This window comes from Dendrobium catenatum, unplaced genomic scaffold (assembly GCF_001605985.2).
Source record: "Dendrobium catenatum unplaced genomic scaffold, ASM160598v2 fragScaff_scaffold_692, whole genome shotgun sequence".
Taxonomy (NCBI): domain Eukaryota; kingdom Viridiplantae; phylum Streptophyta; class Magnoliopsida; order Asparagales; family Orchidaceae; genus Dendrobium; species Dendrobium catenatum.
Genome location: NW_021319154.1, coordinates 1077677 through 1100028, shown reverse-complemented (window position 1 = coordinate 1100028; position 22352 = coordinate 1077677). Strand labels below are relative to the sequence as shown.

Below are 22352 nucleotides of genomic sequence, written 5' to 3'. Positions count from 1 at the left end.
AGCTGTTTTATTTTTTATTATTTTTTTATTTCTTTTGTAAAATTTTTATAATTGGAAGCTGTTTTATACAACTAAAATTATTGATATATGATAATTTTAAGAAAGTATGTTTTTAAAAAAGAATATATTTATAATGTCAAATCAAAACAGCTTTTAAAAAATTATTTACAATTACTTCTACAATATATTGCAGATATATCCTTAAACGGTGAGGCTTTAATTGGACCCTAATTTTTTTTATTTTAGTTGGCATTTCCATTTATCACCTAAAATGTATTTTTTTTTATTGACTTAACTTTTTGTGAAAATATTTTTTAAGTATTATTTAATAAATTAAAATAAGTAGAAGTGAAAATATATACTATAGGAAAGTCTCCGAATAATTACTTTATGCATTGAATTTAGTGGTTCTTTCAATTTATGTGATAAAATTTTTGCTAATAAAAATTTAATCAACAATCCACCCGTCTGTTTACGTTTTATTAATTCGAATCTCTTAATCATGTCATAACAAAAGTGGTATCAGAGCCTAAGAAGGATTTTAGGAATTTAAATTGTAATAAAAGAATCATATGAATGCTTTATGAAATTATTTGTGAAAATTTTAAAGATTCAATTAGATAATATAATTATTTAAACTATAAATATATCAATTATATGGATAATCAAAAGGGAGTAGCTGATAGAAATATGAAAAGAGAAGTACCACCTTAGAGTAAATAGATTTAGGTAAATTTTTATTGCATCGATGCAAATCCCTAAGTTATTAAAAAAAAAAAAAAGTTATAAACGAGTAGAAGAAAATCAAAATCAAATTTGGAAGCTTTTCATGCTGGCAAGCTTGACCATTAGGTACGCATCGAAGGGAACAAACATTGAAGATCAGTATTAACCGCAAATGCCAGAATAGTAACAAACATGCTTGTTAGAAAATCTGTTAAGAGAATAAACAACAAAATTTTGACAGCAGTGCTTTGCAAAGATGTACTATCAGCACATTTCACAAAATAAAATAAAATAAAACAAAATAAAAAACATTAAGTAGGACATCCACACGCTGAAAATTTAAAGCTTACTAGTAATCTACTCTGGAAGCATCTGCTCGTTATCTGCATCTCCTTCTTCCTCAACCTTAGGCTTTGAAGGAGTTGGCCCAGCACCTGGAGCTTGCTTCTTCTTGATCCCACTAACGATGTCATCAATTCTCAGCAACATGGAAGCAGCCTCAATAGCAGTCTTAAATGTTTGCGCCTTCACATTGTAGGCATCCCAGATCTGAACAGTAATGATGGTCGATCAAATGGAGAACAAGACAAGTTCAAAATGAAAGAAAGGGTTGTCATAGAATATACCTTCCTCTCCTTCATGTCAACAATGGCACCACTATTCCCATCAATGCCAACCCATGCATTTTCACCATTTGCATGCTGATAAAGATGAGCCAAAAAATATTAAATAACATTAAAAAATATCATATTTTTAATCAGGTACCAAAAGAGCTTAAGGATTTTTAAAATGTACTGCCGTTACCTTTCCTTGCAGAGCTGTCATTGTCCTGATGACATTGACTCCACAATTTTGAGCTAAGGTCCTTGGAATTGCCTCAAAAGCTACAGCAGCAGCTTCATAGGGCCACTGTTTGATCATCAAACAGGTTCAGTACTAAAATGATCATGAACAGAAATTGCAAAGCAAAGAAGTAGTGAAATCCAGTACCTTCTCAATGCCCTCAATTGATGAGCTCTTCTGCTTCAATGCTGCAGACACAGTCATCTCAGTAGCCCCTCCACCAGGAACAAGCTTAGGATTTTTCAGTATGTTTCGTGCTACTGACATAGCATCCTATAGATGAAAATGCCTCAATATAGTACAATTAAATATATTGTAGGCAGTTAACACAGAAAAATATAAGGAAATTTCCAAATTTTTATGTATATCTATCACCTAAATATTTATATTTACAAAATTAACATCCTAATCTTTACATGACATCAAAAATACCACTAAGATTATACATAAAAATTTAACGATTTGTATGTAAATTCCCTAAAAAATATAATACCTGCAGATTTCTTTCAACTTCATTCAGGAGATCCTTGCTAGCACCTCTCAAAAGAACAGTGCATGCTTTAGGTTCCTTGCAATCCACAATAAATGCAAAGAATTCGTCTCCAATCTTCCTGACCTCAAAAAGTCCTGCTCCAACACCAACATCAGATTCTTGCAGCTCATCAGGCCTGTTAACAATTACAGCGCCAGAAGCTTTTGCAACCCTATTGTTGTCCGTCTTTCTCAGTCTACGGATAGCAGTAACTCCAGCCTTGCTTAAATAGTGGCTTGCAAGATCACTCAGCCCTTTTTCCGTTATAACCAAGTCAGGCTTGAATTTTAGAATCTGTGCGCAGAGATTCTGTATATATTCCTCTTCCATTTTCAGGAGAACCTCCCTACAAATTAAACAAAAAAACTACTCTATAAGTAAGAAAAGGACAAACGTAACTTAAACTAGTATACGATGGATATTTATGGTGAATAATTTCAAGAATTATCAAGGTAAATACATACAGATTCTAATATTGGAGAAATTATTCCTTGCGGAGTCCAGACGGTAAAGAATTGTCTGGATGTGAGTGTACATAGTGTTTGTACACATTGTGTACAAAAAAAAACTAAATTGTGTACAAAATTATACTCAGTTTACACACTGTATAAACTCACATCCGGACGGTTCTTTACCGTCCGAACTCCGCACGGAATAAGTTCTCCTAATATTGACATCAAAGAAGTCAGTATTTGAAGGAATGACGAGAATTAAATCTTACCAATCATCTTCCTTCACCAGTTCAGCATTCGTTTGGTTCTCTCCCTTTTTATATTCAAGGGGGCAGTCAAGTAGAATAATGCGTGGGTTCACAATCCTTCTTTTCATTTTTCCCGGAGCAACAACATCTTTATTGAACATGACACCTTTAAGAACCTTTGAATCTTCCAACTGTCCACCAGGAACCTTCTCAACCTTTATATATTTCTTTATGTCAACCTCCCGTACACCTTGCCCTAGATCCACGCCAACTGTGGAGGTAGCATCAATTGCAAGATCCTATCAGTGGAAAGACATTTAAAATTTAATATCTTCGAACAGATCCCTCAAAATACAAAAATTCAAAAATAACTAAGAAAGGCAAAAACAAGAATTCATTCAAAATGCCCTTCCATCCGGCATTAAGATAAAATCTTGACATTTTATGATTCCGTGAATACATCAATACTAATGTAACAGAAGCTAAATAAAACTAAAAAATAGACATCAATCTCCAATACCAAGTAAGAATGATTTAAATACATCGTTAATATGCAGAGAATATAGTATTCTTGGTAATTTAATGAACAGAACCAGAAAGAAAACCTGAACATCAATAATAAAGACTAAACCTTACAGCAATTAGATCGCCAAATTGTCCAGTAAACTTAGTGCCGATGCAGCTTTTAACAAGGCTTAACATTGTAGCGCCTGAAAAAAAAAAGAACAATATCCATTTTCCAATAACAAAATTGCAACCACAAATTTTGAGGGAGAATGAAGTTCAGTAAAGAATACAATCATCAGGAGAATGCATGATTGTTGGAGCCAGGAAGAGCAGCAAAGGCTCCAACCTCAATTAAAACTAGGCTATGTGCTTGGCTCAAAGATTAAATATCACTCAAAAAAATTTTGATCTTTAGCTAGGATCAAACTCATATCAAAGTGAATGGACTGACTAACAAGCCAGCTTGGATCAAGTCAAACTCGACTTTAGTCCGGCCAAGCTTTGGATTGAGCTAGCTTGAGATTGGATCAAAATGTATGTTGGATTGGATCCCATAACAGTCCTAATTAAAACTATTGATTGAGTTGTATAATATCAACTTACGGTCATTTACATCAATCTGAATAGCTATCTTGTCAAGAGCTGCAATAGCATCTTCTAAAGCTCTGTTGTATGCTGAGACCATGAAAAATAAGATAGCTTTTAATAATAGGATAAATACATGAAAATACAAAGAAGAGAAAACACTTAACAACAAAGTAAGTCTCATAGTACCTCTACAAATGACTGTCGGATGATAATTCTTATCAATGAATGCTTCCGCAACATGAAGCATCTCACCAGCTTCGAAAAATTTAGTGGGTAAGCTTTTTGTTGTAAACAATACATGATATATGAACTAGATTAACAGATAACAAAAAAGAAAATATAATATATTTGGGACACTCCTGTATTCAACAACCTAGTGACACATTATTATTATTTTCAAGCTGAGTAAATTGGTCGCATTTTTGAAAGCTTGTAATTTAACTTAGATAGATTGGTTACCTAGAACAATAACAGAGGTTGTGCCATCTCCAACTTCTTCATCTTGTGTACGGCTAAGCTCAATCATTGACTGTGGAGAACAACAGAGAGTGATGTAATTAGAAAAAGAAGACCAGAGTAGGTCAACTACAAATGCAATGGATAGTTTCTTCGCAGTGCAACTAAGTCAATAAGCATCTATGTTTGGCAACAACTCACCTTAGCAGCTGGGTGTGCAAGATCCAGCTCACGTAGTATAGCATTTCCATCATTAGTTACTACAATTCCTGTAAATACCATCCATGATTTATTTAACTGAGAAAAGAAACCACTATCTCAAATTAAACAGTGTAAAATGTAATTTGACTATTCCAAGCAAACAATTGAGAGATTGGAGGCTTTTAAAATACATACTATAAAAAACAAGAAAAAAGTGCCACATCAAAATTTCTTTACATCACACCAGTTAAGATGCCACTTCAATGTAAAACTAAAAACGGATTTAGGAGCGGTTTGATTTGATGTAAAGTGAATGAAGCATAAAATAAATATTGAGGTTGTCTGGTTGTCTATAAAGTGAATGCAAGTAAGCTGTTTTTTTCTATTTGATTGGGTGTATGCAGAGTAAAGTAAAATCAGCCCATTGCCCTCCACAGATGACACACCTAGCGGCTTTAGGTTCCCACATGAGGTGGTCCGGCCATCCTGCGGCTCCAGGTTCCCACACGGAGTGGCCAAATCAACAAGGAGTGGAAAGGCATACCTTGGAGCAATAGGCAGACCTCTTGTCCAATCCCGAATTCCGCCTCCGACTGCTCCAACACCACACACGAACGATATGCATATGCTACATGTGCTCTCCTGCGTCGTTGTCCGACCCAACACCCGCATCTAGTGGAGTAACACGGTGGAGACATAAGTGGATGACTCCTTAGCCAAGAGGTTGTTACGTCCAGCTCCTGCACATGCGAGCGAACGAACGACCGACTCTCGTCTCACATGAGCAAACAAACGCCTTCGCCTACTCCACGCACTCCCTCCTTATAGCCCGTCTCACACGAACAAGACCCGAAGTCACACCTCTCACAACTCTTACCACGTGTGAACCTGCACCGTTCGGCCTCCTGTTCGTCGATCTTTTGCGATTATTGCACACACTGCCTATAGGTACGCCCGCAGAATTCCTTTTTCGCTCGGTTTTGAGCGGGTATGCTTTACGTGGAGAATACACTAACGCAGGTAGTTAGAAATACACTAGGAATTTAGTTTGCTTTACCTAGTAACCAACCAAACACTAAAAAATGAAAAAGCAAAGCATTTAATATGCTTTGTATTCACTTTACAGCCAACTAAACAGCCCCTTGAACAAAGAAACCATAGTAAGATCATAGAACAACACATAACTAGTCTGCACACCTTTGATGAAAAATATAGCAGTTGAACAAAAGCACATTCAAGTAAGACAAATAGTGATCACCATCAACAACATAATCACTAACTTGGAACAAAAGACAAACATTTGGTATGGGACCAAATGCACTTACTCCTAGATACTAACACTGGAGTTAAGAACTTATTTCCCTTTTTCTGTTGGCATATAGAGGCTTTCTTTCTTTTCTTTGGTCAAGGATGGCAAAAAAGGCCATTTTTTTATAGAACAACCGTTCATATAACATGATTTTGCTTTAGAAAATACTAGGAAAGTACTGGTAGAAACAAGGATAACTTATCCTTGCATCATATTTGGCACGCAAAACCTTTCAGCCATTCTTCACACCTCAAAAAAAAAAACTCATATCATTCATTTAAATAAGAATAGGACAAAACGTTACCAGCACTTCTCAATGTCTTAAACAAGTTGTGTTGCTAGGAAGGAGCTACCTGACACTGCCAACCGACAATGTAAAGTGATTGTGCTTGTTGTGGAATATATCGGAACGTTGCATTGTATTTAGGGTTTTTTTTTTTTTTTTTTTTTTTTTTTTTCTTTAGAAAAAGGATTCATGTAGCCGACCCCACGTAGTGGGATAAAGGCTTGATGTTGTTGTTGTTGTTGTTGTTGTCATGTTGTCTCTCTTAAGGGTGCATCTGTTTCCTCATTAGTAAAAATAGCACTTAATAGTTCCTTATAGAAAATGGGAGAGCATAAAATCATTTTACCCCAGCTGAATTACCTCCCCACTTTAGCTGCCCCCAACTTTAGGGTAGCAATCAGTGCCTGTAGAAGGAAATCATACATACCCCAAATTAAAGTAAATGCTACAACTCCTCTACAAATCTAAATAATAAATCCCTCATCTCAAGCTAGAAGTTTAATCTTCAAAGCTAACTCAATTTAATTTATTGAATAAAAATTGAATGGGTTGTTTGGTTGCACGAAAAAGAAATACACTGTAAAAAGAATACTTTGGAATTGTTTGAATGATTATAAGAGGAATGCATGAAATTTTTTTTTTGTTCGATTTGAAGTAAAATAAATGCATTGTAAAGTGCAAAAGAAGGTTGTGGCCGGCGGGTGGTTGGCAGTTGGCGACGTCGGATGTGGCGGCCGGCAATGCAATGAAGGTGAGTTTGCGGTGTATTTTGAAATCACCCAAATATGATGAATTCCAAATACATTGGATTTGAACTAGATATTAAATTCCATTTACTTCAAAATTTTACTTTGCATTCCTTTTACTTCAAACCAAACACCAATATTTAGAAAACCCTTGCATTTGGAATATTTTACACCCCTAATGCAGCAAACCAAACCAAACCACTCCTAAGTAAATATCATGCAAGTCACTTTGATTGGCTCATGCTTCACAGAAATCCATCCATCCAATTTGGTCTTCAATGTTTACATCAAGTTTCATATAGGTCTTTCTGTTGATAGAATTGTTAATTGAGCTTAAAATATGCTAGATATCTTCATGAATGTTAACATCGCAAATACCCATACACTTTTTCTTCCATTTCCCTATCTTCTTCTTTGATGAAGAAATCACCCCTCCTCTTTGCTCCTAGAGTTGGCTATCTCCAAACAAGCTCTAGTGATTTCAGATGATGATTTGAAACTAATACAATTACATTAAAGATGGTCATAAACTTCCAATAACTTGCAAATAGCAAGAGCAACTATTCTAATTTGCAGGCCTCAAGCAAAAAACCTAATGTCTAAACAACATACAATGTTGCAACCATAAGAAAAAAAGTTTAAATAGTCATGTGATGAGGACATCCAACCATAGAGAATCTACCAGAGAAGGGACCGACGATTTATGGCCACGATCATGCCACTTTATTTTTGAGCTATTATTTGTATTAGATTTATTATCATTATATGTGTATTTGATTTATTATATCAATTTTTCCGTTTTTACCCTCACTTGAGAGAGTAGTTGTTTGTGACCCTTAGGGGTACCTTTGTCTTTATTTTACTATTGTAACTTGGCTATTTATAACCCCTCTTCTTTGGTGAGGATAATGATGATCATTATGAAATTTAAGTGCTTGAGCTCCTTTATAAGTTTTGAGAGTTCTTGTGAGAACCTTGATGAGGTTCCTAAATGAGGGCAACGCATTACCCATCAGCAGTAGAAAGCGTCTGGGCTCATGGTTCTCCTCCTTCCCTTTCTCCTAGCCACCAGCCACCCTCTCTTTTTCTCCAAACCACCGGCCCAACACCCACCTCCCTCCTAGCCGTCAGCCCAAAGCCTTCTCCTTCCTCCTAAACAGCCGGCCTCCACTTATCCTCCCTCTCAGCCGCCGGCCCAAAGCCCCTCCCCCTCCCTCCCCTAGCTGTCAGCCCTAAACCCTAATCCCCTCCTAGCCGCCAGCCACATCTCCCCTCCTTTGCCTCGAAATTTCAAATCCCTAATTGATTACTTTACATATGTGATGCATCTTAAATTAGGAAGGTTTTAATTTCAGATTTTAATTCAATTCGAATTTGAAATTCTTTCTTAAAATAAGAGAATTTATATTAGGAAAGTCCCTCCAATCAAGGCCTTTTAAATTCAAATTAGAGAGACAATTGCATTAAAGCCTCTTTCTCCATTTAGATTGGCTTTGATTGGCAATCTATCTCAATCCCTTAATTCCCTCCCACATCCCCTCTCCACTCCCATAGTCGCCGGCCCCCTTCTCCCTCCCTCTTCCCCTCTTTGCTCTCTCCCATTAAATCTCCCCCAAATCAATCCCTCCCAAATTAATTTCAGATTTTCTATTTGCTGGAATTAATTTCAGATCCACAAAATCTGAAATTACATGTTATGCTTCCCCCTCCCTTGAATGGCTGATTCGGAGCTTGATCACGGCTTCATATTCGACAACCAAGGGTTCATTGACATCAACCGATCTCCTTTCTTCGACATTGACCTAGAGAACGATCTCTCCGTTGAAGATTACGTGGAACGAATTCTCTTCTTCCTAGCCACCGCTATCGATCAACGACAACCTCCTGTTCAGTGGAAACTTACTTCTGAATCCTGGCAAAGGTGAACTCTCTCCCGAATCTTATTTCTTTCAAGTCTCTCTCAATTGTGGCATCTCAAAGATCTTGCAAGCTTTCTTCGCTTAACCAGTTATTAAGAGTGAGAGTGAGGGATTTACATAGTGACTATTCTAAAAGTTAATTAAGGGATTTCTTTCGAAAATCCCACATTAAGCAAAATCTGATTTGATTGGTTATCTTGTACTCTAAATCTTTATCATGTATTATATTGCTTGAACTAAATCAATACTTTAGTATTTTCATTCATTGTTTAAGTCGTTGGAATTTGGAAGTGACTCATTGCTATTGCTCTTTCAGAAGCGTATAATTTCAAAGGTAAAACATCAATAAACACATTTAATCCTACATCATCATGATTATAAGTTTATATTGTCATACAGAAAATATCACTATTTGCCATAGGAATACACTCTAATATTTATTAATAATATATATTTTTTCATTATTGAAGATAATCATTCTTTATTGTTCTCTTCATTTGCCTATATGTAAGCGCATATATACTTGCACTATAAAGACAATTAAATATATATTAATTTCCAAGTCTGCCGACCTTCCAACAATTTAAACCCATAAGTACAATTGCTAGAAGTACTCCAATATTAACTAAACAACAATAATTCTAAAACATAACAATGTGAGTAACAATTAGGCATAAAAAGAAAGCCATGTTAATTAAACTTAATATGAGTTCTGAAAAGAAAGGTAACATGAAGATATTGATGACTAGGAAAAAAAAAGAAAAAAAGAAGAAGACATTTTGATACTAGACATTACCTCCACTAGCATCAAGTAGCATTTTCAGCATGGACCGAGGCCCCAAGGTAGTGCGAATTATATCAGCAACAGCCTATTCAACGAAAAAAATAAATATAAATATGGTCAAGATGGAAATAACAAAACATTAAAACAAATAGATTGACATAATTCAATACTGTCCTACAACTACAGTATGTAATAATAATAATTGCTTCAACACTATCCACAAGAATATGCAGATATGACCTGCACGTAACTGCACACATTAATATGGTATATAACTCTATTTTAGTAATTGCCTTTGAGCGATGAATTTTGGGTACCTCATAGTGTTAATTGATTTTGGATGTCTTGTAGATGGACTATAACAGTATTAGGTAGTCTGATGTTCGTGTTGGTCATGCATGCAAGCTGTACAAACCGAATTTTAACAATGATAGCGACTTGTTTGTTATGAAGTTAGTCCCTTATCTCTCCACTAGCATTGTATGGTTGTTGTATGCAATTTATCCTGTTCAAGTAAATGACCTAGCAAAATTTTTCTATTTAACCAGCAAAATCTATCTTATTTCAATGATGATGAGTCGTGGAATTTGATGGAAAACCTATTTTTTAATTTGTTTTAATTGTAAATCCAAGGAAAACTTTGTTACTATAAAAGTGGGTTAAAGCTTGATAAAACACAACCAAGTATTAATGAATAGGTTTTTGTTTTGGCAAGCAATTTCTTCGTCTTCTCCTTGATTGAGTTGAAAATGAAGTTTTCCAAAAAAGATCAACTCCTTGTATAAGCATTAAGGTTTAATTGTTCTGATTTTGTGAGGCGACTTCTTTTATTCTTTCTTATTCTTTTTCCAACTCTTATTGTTAGCTTTGTATATGTGATTCATTTTTATCAAGTTTAATACAAGATGGACTTTTATGGTGGCATTATTTTCAATTGATTACACAATTTATAAGTTTCTGAATTACTATATGTAACTTTTAGTAGAAGGCTATTAATTTATCACCTGCAATAATTTGTAATTATTTTTTATTTTCATCTTATGAAATTAATAGTTGTCTAAATTAAAAGTTTATGATCTAGAACATTTTATATGTCCTTGTGGTTTTGACGATCTCATTGTAAATTTGCATTAACAAATCATAAACTTTTATACATCCTACATTGAAGTCTCATTTTGTTTGACTCTAAATCTTTGTAATTTGATTTTAAAGTTAGAAAATGAAAGAAATGATTATAGACTTTAGATTTTGTAATCTATTACAATATTTCGTTATACTTACCTTTAATCATATTTTTATGAATTATTGAAATTATAGAATTCACACGGCCCCTGACAAGCAAAACAAACCACTTTACAGTTTACACCTCTGCCATTAAAAGATGGCTTACCAGTATGTTTCAGACCGTACTCTCCACCATATCCATCACTTTAGACACTTGCATTTCAGATAAAAAAATTGTCGAGGACACCAACACGAGAAGTTTCAACATAACTTTTTGTCTATGTGCTATTGTTCTTTTAAAATATACGTAAAATAACATATTCTAGATGCATCCTAGTTGAACAGCAAAGACACTTTTAGCAATGAATCAAACAATGTTCCATGATATGCCACATAGTTAAAGATATTAGACACTGCACACAAATATGAATAGCATCTGATTAAGATGCTATGGCATGTATTGGGATTTTCATTTGTTTAATAAGTATGATTGAATAAAATAAATGGAAATCAAAGCTAAGGAATTTTACAGTTCAATCACTTGATAGAAAGTATAACACACATGTCAAAACCGAAAAACGCAACTCTTACAAAAGAAACACCAGTCAACAGAAATTCAATTACAATAACATAACACTAACCTTAGAAGCATGGATGTTGGCATGTTGAACTTTACTTCCCTGCTCCCTCTTTAAAGAGTCCTCTGGTCATTACAATTTTTGAGATGTAAAACAACTTCTAATTGAAATCAGAAAACTTTAAACATAAAACTAAAACATAAAAATCAACAATAACACAATCAATAAGACTAAGGTGAAGTTATCTTGGTTATGTAAAGTCTAATGAAATTTCTGAATACATTTGTGCAAGATTTCTAAGCCTTCTTGACATCCTTGAAAGTTCGAGATATAGGTGTTATACATAGGCTTCTAGTTCTATATTAATGGTCTTTTGATCAGATGTGGTTATGCTATCTTAATAAGCATGAAGCCCTAAAGATATTCTATGTGCATCATTCTCTAAGGTATGTTACATATGTGTTTCTATTCATATTCAATGTCATGTATACATGTTAATTCTGTTTATCTCTAAGGTATGATATATGTGTGTTCCTATTCATGTTCAATGACATGTATACATGTTAATTATGTTTAACTCTTAGGGTATAGGGTTTAGAGTTTATGGGTTTAGGGTACAAATTTTGCATTAAAGATACTAAGATAATCATATTCAACTTGACTTTTGGGAAAGAATTTGCATTAACCTCCTTCAATCACAAAAAGTAATTACTAATTAGGTCCCTTATTTTTTGAAACATTAGAGTAGGTCCCAAATTTTCTTCACTTGGTAACCAAAAGAGGCCATCTAATAATCATTGTTCTTCAAGCAGTTATTTTTTTTCCTAATGAAAGTAGCCATGCCTCCCAATTGCTCATGAAAATGACATTTGCCTCAGCCAATGTAGAAACTATCAGTGAAAATTATCAGGGGGCATGGGTTACTTTCATAGGAATCTAAAAAAGTGAACAATGCTAACTCAACTCACTTTATTTTTAGGTAAAAAAATTATAAGTATTTAGAAAATCCAAAAAAAGAATTTCCTACTTATAACTTGTGTCAGAACTTATTTAAAAAATCTTTTTTGGTTTAACAGCAATGTGAAAAAAAATATCAAATCTGAACCCATGGCTCATGAAATGCTACCTTTTGATTTGAAGGAAAGCCATTCACAATAAAATGACCCACGGGTCAAAAAAAACTCAGCAATTAAGCAAGTGAGTAAGTTCTTGTAGATAATAAAAAGGTACTATTAAACATTAACAACCAAATGAAGGATCCATATTAAAATTAGGTACAATAAGGACAAAGGAAAGAGACTCCAGAATGAAATTCAAAGAACTGTAATGAAATATGAGAAGGCATCCAGTGGTTGGGATAACATCAAATGAAATAATTTTTTATAGCTCTAAGAACATAGCAAATAAAAGAAGACAACAATCATTGAATACAAGGATACCAAAAAAACAATATCAAATTAGACATAAAATAAATTATTAATCTAGCAAGTGAACACTGCTTGAGGCTTTATACTTTGAACAGACAGGCTGATAAGGGACTAGGCTAGATTCAACTAAAAATTAAAAAATAAAAAATCTACATTAAAATGGTAAAGTGATAATGCTAAGCTGTCTAGAGAGACCACATTCCAGAATAAATATTTTTTTCAAATGTAAGCTATACAATTAAATCCACCTCTAAACTCTATGCCAAAGTTTCCTTTTAAATTTAAATGTTGAAACATGGATGACAGGCCCAGCCCTTCATAATGAACATTACTTGGTGCATATGTTCCAATGATTCAAATGCAGAAGCTTTATAAAGTAAATGACAAGCACAAAGCTCTTCATAACCATGGACAACCAAATTAATTTTAAGCCAACTTAACTAAGAAATCATTTGGTTGCTAGAAGTTAGAAAGCATGCTTTGAAGAAGGATGAGTGATATAGATCCAAGAAAATGAATAGAATCTTAAGTAGACAAGAAGAATGATTTCATTACTATAAAGAAAAAAATATGTGAGATAAGGTGGGCATCCTTTCAAAACAAAAGCACAGAGACTCACTTGAACATATTATTCAGGGAATCACTCATCCACCAAGACTCACTCAACATTACAATAAGGATCATTCAACCAAATAAGAAGAACATCTCACTCTCTAGTCCTTCAGCTCTTCCAAAATCCACTATATCCATGGATTTTTCTAGTCTCAAATAAAAACTTTTCGTCAATTAAATGAGGTTGTTAAAAAAGGGAATAGTTGGTGGTTGTAAAGTACAGTTGAATGTTGGGTGGTAAGCACCGGCTGAGAAGTACAATAAAAATCTAATGGGTACATCATTTTACCCTTTTTTTTTTCTTTTTTTTTGAGAAAAGTTGAATGTTGAAGCACAAATTTGATATGGGTGAGATTCAATCCCAAAACCTTAGCAACAACTTCCAAGATTTTTACCAACTGAGCTATATCTAGCATTCACCATCATTTTCACTTAATAGAAGAAAACTCAATATCAAGTTCAACATCTAGCAAAGTACCTCCTCCATCATAGTTGACTGATGTTTATGAAAACACCCAAGTCGATACGAGAAAACAATCTCATATACCAATTTAATGTATCTCAAAGAAAATAAAGCAAAACTAAAAGTGAATAGGAAGCAAGATTTCATTATTGTAAAGGATAAATGTAGGGATTCACTTACCAAGACTACGGGGGCTCACTCACCCATAATATTAGAGAAATCATTCACATGATGAGACTCAATCACCTATTATAGTGGGAAATCACTCACCAAAAAAGAAGAAATATCTCATTCTTTAATCCTTAATCTCTCCAAAAAATCTATATAAATCCATACCTTTGTATAGGCTCAAAAATGAACACATGGAAAATTAAAAGAGGTTGTTGAAAGGGGGATGTCTGTTGATTGGAAAGCACAATTGAATAGGGTGGATGATGGGAGATCAATAGTGGTTGGAAAGTACAAGCATCTAATGAATACTTCATCAAAGAGTTTACTAGATTCAATTATTTGATTGGATGTAGTTAGATATCAAACCACATTCATTATTAAAATGCATGAAAATGAAATCAATATTTTTAAAAGTATAATGTATGTCTAAAACAACCAAAAAATCCCTGTAAAGACAAGCATCACAACACAACGCAGTTTCTGCTATGCATAATTTTAGAAAAAAATCACCAAGCAGATAAAGTAGAATTAAGTAGCATATCTAGGGAGCAAGAGCCACGACATACATGAATTACACAGATCACTAAGTTTCTCAAAAAGCTTGACAAAAATTTCAGCGGCAAAATGTAGCTCAGCCGGTAAATATTATATATCATTTTCCTTCTACGTAGCACAACAAAAAACAATCCATTTTGACCTAGTAGAAAAGCATTTTACTCCCCCATGGATCTAAAGCCAAAACTTCAAATAGCTTTTTTTCTAAACTTCGCCTAGCTAAACTAAAATTAGATAAGAAAGATAATTTTCCTCTTGGGTTGGGAATAACCAATCACCTTCACCTAGCTAAATCTTACTAAGATAAAACGACAACTTAACTCTTGCACTGGCAAATAATCAATCACCTCCCCCAGCCAAAATATAAGCTGAATAAAAGCACAAATTTATTCTTGCACTTGCAAACCAACTAGTAGTACTACATTTTTCGTGAAAAAAAATAAATAAATGAAGCGCTCCAGTAAGAGCTCTCCTTCCTGGGGTTGGAGGTGTCTAGATCAAAAACCACGAAACCCTGAACAGAAGCAATCTTGCTCAATATCTACCGCTACAATCAACAATACAGCGCGATGCAGTTAAATGATCGGGATAAAAGAAGACCTAACTACCGCATAGATTTGATAAATATCGACAGAGAGAAAGAGGGCACTAATTTCCGAAGGACTTACTTAAGACGAGGACCGGCGCGTGCATGGCAGAAAATGGAGGAAGACGTGGTGTAAGAAATTATGAATGCGCTCTATTGGCCGGAAGTGATCACCGGCAACAGCGCCGCTTTTGGATTTCTCTAAGCGACGCCCGTTCTTTCTCGAGAGCTTTGTTCTACACGCGACCGGAACACTCGCGAGCAGAAAAAACCCTTACCGCTGTGGGACCAATTTTTATACACGATGGAGTAGAGCCAGGATTTGCATTCGGTTGTTTGTGATTTATTGGAGGATTGCTCGAATTAATTAATTTTTAATCTAAATTATGGAATATATATAAATATACAATTTAACAAATTTTAATTAAATTATTTTAAAATTAAATTAGTGAACTTTGCATATAAATATTAGAAATTTTAACTTTTAAATTTCTTTTTTTATTTTAAATTCATGAATTTCATTGATTTAACATTTAAAAATATTAATCTAATTTAATTTTTATTTGATTGGCTTTACAAAAATAAAAAATGAATTAATAACAAATATCTAGAAAAAATAGGTAATTATAATTAATAACTAAAATGATATTCAACAATTGAATCAAACCAACTAAATAAGATCTATTAGATTCAACTTTTAGATTTCATCCAAATAATATGTACCCGTAATGATAGCCTAACTAAATGAACAAATCTTAGTTCTAATAAATTGATTGAAGACGCTAAAATAAAAAAAAATGATAAAGGAGATCAACAAAAAGATATTAGTAAAAAATAATGAATCAACTCAAATATCAAAGGGGATACATAGTATATCAATCATAATATAAGGTAAAAATAGAAAATAAAGACAGCTCTAAATAATTCTTATGAAAAGTAAAGAGATGAAGGCTTCGTTTGAGACGGTTTTTTTATTGCTTCTTAAATCAGAATTTTAGTACAAAAATTTTAATTTTTTAACTAAAACTTTGCATTAAGAAGCAATAAAAAAACCATCTCAAATGAAGTCAAACTCATCAAACGATGTTTTCACATAAATTAAGGCACATATTTTGTACAGAATAGACTTCAACCAATGTATCCAAAGATAACTATTTTCTAGTTGTGATGATAGCATAAAATGACAACTATTCTTCAAAATTTGGATAATCATCGAAAGTACACTCCTTTCAATTAACCATTTGGTGGAAGTCCATAACAAGGGGATCTAAGAGAGTAAATTTAAGGAAGACTATCATTGGCTTAGGCATTTACACACCAAAAAATGGAGGAAATAAATCAAACAAAAGTAACAATTAAAAAGGGATGAATGAAAGCAAACAAAATTATAAATAAAATGTAAAACTTAGCTTTTAAGTGGGTCTAACCTAAAAGAGTGGCTATTGAACTTCAATTTAAATTACTATCATCTCTACAGTCCACTACCTATTTGAGGCAATTGAAATAAATGCCACCGAAAACATTAATAAGAGAGCTAAATATAAGAAACATGACTTGAAGGGGAAAGAAATACACAAAGTTGATACCTAATAATAAATAAAGATGGAGGGATCTCATAGCATGTGAAAAAAGAGGTTAGACTAAAGCTTTGTGTAAGAGATATAAGAAAAATCATAGACTTCCAACATACACAAAGAGAGGGCAGCGATTGACAAATGAATATCTTACTAAGGCTAACAATCATCCATTAGAATGGAGATTAACATCATATTCATCACTGCCTACGGTCTCTGAAAATTGTAATCTCAACCGCCAACAACGTCTAATATGAAACCCTCATATGGCCAAATAATTAAAGCTAAGAAACCAATTAACCTTCAACAATTAACATTATAAAGTGCCCTACAAAGCATATATCCAGCCAAAATGAGAAAAAAATCAAATTCCAAGGAGCCAAATAAAATCAAACTACAATGAGAGAAGACCACTTAAATAGAAAGGTAAGAGTGCAATAGATATTGAATACAAATAGATTTAGGATTCGTTTGGGACGGCTTTATTACTGCTTCTTAAAGTGGCTTTCTAGTACAAAAATAAAAAAATTGAAAATTTTGTACTAGAAAGCCGGTTTAAGAAGTTGGAAGAAAGCTCGGAAGGCTTTTAATTTTTGTATTTGAAAGCTGCTCTAATAGGCAGTAAGAAAGTCATCACAAGCAAAACCTAAATTTATCAACACCACCTTGCACAATGTATTATTCAAAATAACTAACCAAGAAGATATTGGAAGTAACAAAACGAGTTTAGAGTGTTAATCATCAAAAGGAAAAACAAAAATTAAAAAAGAGATTCCTTGAATAATTTTTTACAACAACATAGATTATGAGCAATATTTAGAAAGCAATTCATTAAAGAAGCAGAAAAAAGTAATCTGAATTCTAATCCATCAACCTTTTAGTAAAGCAATTATTTTAGAACTTAATAAAGAAAATAATAATAATAATAAAAGAAAGAAAATAAGTGAAATAGAGCAAAACAACTTACTAAAATAGCTAATCATTCTCATCGAAAAAGACACCAAAAAATTGACAATCACAAAAATCATCAAAACAAAGAAGATAAAAATATATAGTTAAAATATGTAGCACATACCAAAATTGTTGTAGCACTTATGCACATCAATATCATTTTTAAGGTTATTTTTTGTAATAATGACAATAAGATATAAAGGATCAATATTATTAGCACGTTTTAAGGATCGAAGGAGAATTCTAGAGAAACTTATCCACCAAATTATGACCGTGGTATGAAATATATGTATTTGTACATTCTCACAAAATTTTATGGAATAAAAATTATGTTAGAATATTTATAATGGCTAACAAATTATTAGATTTTCATTGAAATTAATGCAGTATGAATTCTTCCTATGCCGCATCAATTTAAAAATAGATTTATTGATTTTTATACTTATCTTAAGAGAATTTATATTAGAATATTCAATCACAAATTTTTTTTTTTTTCAATTTTTTACTACGACAACATACCACATTTTTTGTGTTAATGGAACTCTATGATCTTTTCCAGTCACGTCCATATGTTTTATTAGAATACATTGCTTTCACCTTAGAAGACTTGAATTCCATCATTTCTAAAAAAAACATTTAAGCTTCATTTGGAACAGATTTTCTTATTATTTTTTGAAGCAGCTTTTTAGTATGAAAATTTCTAGTTCAAGAAATTTGTATACTTAATAGATGCTTTATAAAACAATGAGAAAAAGAGAGTTGTCTGAGACGGCTTTCTTTCTGCCTCTTAAAGCAGCTTTTTAATACACAAATTAAAACTTTAGTACTAAAAAGCTGTTTTAAGAAGCATAAGGAAAGCCGTCCAAATGAGGCTTTAATCTAAAAAACTTTATTCAAAGGAGAGAACTTGTGCTTTAGACTTGGAAGATTCAAAGTTTCTGCCTAGTGATTAAAACGCCGTGCGCTTCCAATCCCAAATGTTGCTCATGATTATTTTTATAACTATTATTTACTTCTAAGACAAAATTCTAATCAACTTAACACAAAAATAGTTGGATCCAAATCTATCTGTGGTTGATACTAGACCTTACTAGCAAGCAAATTCTATAATAAGATGTAATTGAAATCTATGTTAGAATAGAAAGAAAACAGTGTACGAGAGAAAATATGTAAAAATGTGCTCAAGGGACTCAATGTCTCAATCAGTCCAAAAGATTTAAAAGGTTCATTTTCACCATAATTTATCCAAGGGTTATAAGAAAAATTACATCACGAAAGAATAGAAAATACATTGATTTGATGGCTCTTAGAATAGGCTGTGTCGGACATTTGCCACCTCCTGACTGGTTGTGGGAAGAACAACGTTGTATGACTTTAATGAGTTGTCTTTAGGGCGAGTCCATATATATATACATGGAGAGGCCATATATATTGCCTTCAAAAATGATCTGCAATCTTTCCAAATATTGCATCACTCCATATATATATATACATTGACAAGTACAAATTCTATAAACAAAGACAACAATACAAATATAGAAAATAATCTTTCAAGCCATTAGAAGGGGTCGGTGGCAAACAGAGAAGGATTAGTGAGAAATTAGACTTTTAGAAGATTATTGATTTACTCATCCAAATTTTTGTCAGCAAATTAACACGTAAATAAAGGATAAGAAAGATGAATCCTAATACAAAATGAAGTTGTTAATCTATTCGGATCAGTTAAGTGCTAGTTGGTCTAGCCACTTTAGATAAGCAAAACATTTTTCTTTTCTGAAATTTCTTGAAACTTTGTCTTAGCCACCTCACATCACCTTCTTCTGATCCCTCCTTTGACGGTTTATGTGGGATGGTTGTAGCCTTTTGTAAAGTTGTTATAAATCTATTGTGAAAAAAATAACTATTAAAAATCTTTCTAGTACAAAAATTTGTTGAAAGTAGCAAAAAATAGTAGGCAAACATAACTGTATTTATGATTTTGAAAAACAAAGCAGTAAAAAGTTGTCCTAAACACACAAATCCTAAGTATTTGTTTGTATCATTGCAAATTTTAAAAGTTCTTGTAAAATAATTATATAAAAAAATAAAAATTTTAGAAGTTCTTGTAAAATTTTTATAATTATTATGACTATTGTAGACTTTTTCTTTTAGAAAAAATAGATAATAAATTTCTCATAGTTATCATATTCTAATAAATTTAATTACATTATATAAAAATTTCTCAACATCAAAATATATATTATAGTGATATCTATATCTAAAAAATAAATTGTAAGAAAACTATTTCAAACAGTCTTTAAATCTTTCATCTTAAACAAAATCTATAGATAAGAGCCTAAACCCTAAGAAGGGTTCAACATATAAAAGAGCACAAAAAAGGAGATTAATAGACGAAACAATGATAAAAGAAAAGTATATTATGTTTAAAGACTATAACTTATTCATTAATGGAGGCCATTAGAGAGAAGGATTGTGACATTTTATTGAGTGTCATAAGAGCATAAATTAATATTAGATATAGATGTTGCTTAATTAGTAAGTAATCAGAGAGATATAGAAAAAAATTGAAAGAGAAAGATAATGATGGAGAGCAATAGAGTGGATGCCTCATCACACTTTCACTTTATTTTCTTTCAATATAGCAGTTGAATTAAAATAGAATTATTTCTATTACCAATCTAACTTTTTTTTTTTTTTCAAAAAGAGTGTGATGATTAACAATAAGGCTTTTGCGTATACATACATGTATGAGATTTTGGTAAAATAACTTAGGTTTCGTTTGGGACAGCTTTCTTATTATTTTCTAAAACAGTTTTTTAGTATATAAATTTTTGTACTAAAAGCTACTTTAGAAAATAGTAAAAAAAATTATCACTAACGAAGCCTCTTAAGTGCTTAGGGACTTTGTTCATAAATATGAAATATATTGTGTAAGATAAATGCAATGTATTCTGAATATTTAGGGGATGTTTAATTATCGATAAATAAAATTCAGAACAATTAAATTTTTTTTTTTTGTCATTAAGCATATGCAAAATAAAGTTCGCATATTCTGAATACTTTGGTGTTGTTTGGTTTTGTTGCGTCCTGGAGTATTTGCGGCTGTAGAGAAATATATAGTTTAACGTATTAGCATTGTACGAAGATCCAGCATATAATCAGATAAGTGAGAGGGTGTAGCATTGATAAGAGACACCAGAGTTTTTACGTAGAAACCCCTGAAAAGGGGGGAAAAACCAGCTTCGGGTCCTTGATTTGGACTCATTTGGGCTTGGATTGAGTCGAATTTGGCGTCGTTGGGTTCTTATTTCCAAGATGTTTAGTTCGACTATAAGTTTGCTGAAATCAGAGTTCGGATGGTCCCAAATTTAATTTCGGAAGTTTCCAACTTGATTTTGCATCAAGATTCGTGCTCGATCAAGATAATTTTTTGATAACGTATCAGATTTAATGTTTAATATCAAGCTCAATATATCATTGAAATGTTGTGATAACATTTATTTTGCATAGTATGCATTTTTTTTTTCAACAAATCAAATAACCCTATAAACTCAAAACAATATTTGTATAATATTTTATATAAAACTGTATTGATTCGATAATTTATTTGATTGAAAATATATTTTTATCATAAAAAAAACCATCACATATAATTAGATGAGAGTAACATAAATCTGCTTGACGCAACCAACTTAATTATAAGTTCATGGCTCACTCCCATATCTTCACTTGCTTATCATCAATCCTATCATTTTCTTTTAATAAATGTCTATTAATGAGAGCGGAGATGAATAATTCAAAAATTATGTAAATATATACTAAAATAATAATTAAATATTTAAAAAAAATCGATGTTTTTTGTCAAAATCTTATTGGAAGAAAATAAATTCACGAAACTCTCGAAATTAGAATAATAATTGATTGAATGGTCATATTTACCCCTAACTGGGATCTTAACTTCATTTGATTTCATACATTCCACCAGTTTTCATGCACATATATTATAATAATATTCCTCACAAAGAATTGTATGAGAAATTTGTTGTAGAAATTTTTTGCGAAACTAAACTTGTATCTTATGATAAAATTTGTTAGTTTTATGTGATTTTACTATGACGATCAATCGGATTGCACTGCTGACTCAGATTTTAATTTTATCTGTCAAGTACGTACTGCAATGTTGTAAATCCAATGCTAAAATGCTACATAACTCATATGATATAAAAAACACAGTGTTGCAGCGTCATAGTTCCAGGTAGTGCTGTAGTTCACAGTGTCACCGTGTTGCAAGACAGAAGTCAGCACCGATGCACTACAAATACAACATTGAGAGTTTGGCTATGCAATTTTTCTTTCTTATTCTTACTATTTCGCTTAAATGGTTGCATAATTTGATGCAATAGAATTATGAAGTGCTTTTTGTTATCTCTATGAGAGATGAACTATACGAGAAGTGAAGAGAGATAAGAAGAGAGTGTGATAAGAGATGTTTGAACAACCTACTCATTTTTATAGTGAATTTTTTGGTGTAAGATGGCTACGAGATTTTGGGCTAATGTCATATTTTTCACATTACATCCTGATGTTCTTTCTTCGTCACAACTTTTATTTTTC

General features: G+C 32.5%; 1 protein-coding gene across 1 annotated transcript; it reads right to left on the bottom strand.

Annotated features, from left to right (window-relative positions):
* Window positions 1-865: 865 nt before the first annotated feature.
* LOC110104098 (T-complex protein 1 subunit gamma) lies at window positions 866-15487 on the bottom strand. The gene is made up of 14 exons (XM_020833066.2): window positions 15296-15487; window positions 11463-11524; window positions 9610-9682; window positions 4554-4621; window positions 4356-4425; window positions 4083-4151; window positions 3912-3983; window positions 3438-3511; window positions 2823-3100; window positions 2063-2447; window positions 1717-1842; window positions 1531-1635; window positions 1353-1427; window positions 866-1275 (listed from the first exon to the last, which is right to left on the bottom strand). The coding sequence occupies exons 1-14, from the start codon at window positions 15318-15320 to the stop codon at window positions 1084-1086; spliced, it is 1674 nt and encodes a 557-aa protein (XP_020688725.1). The 5' UTR covers window positions 15321-15487; the 3' UTR covers window positions 866-1083.
* Window positions 15488-22352: the final 6865 nt, after the last annotated feature.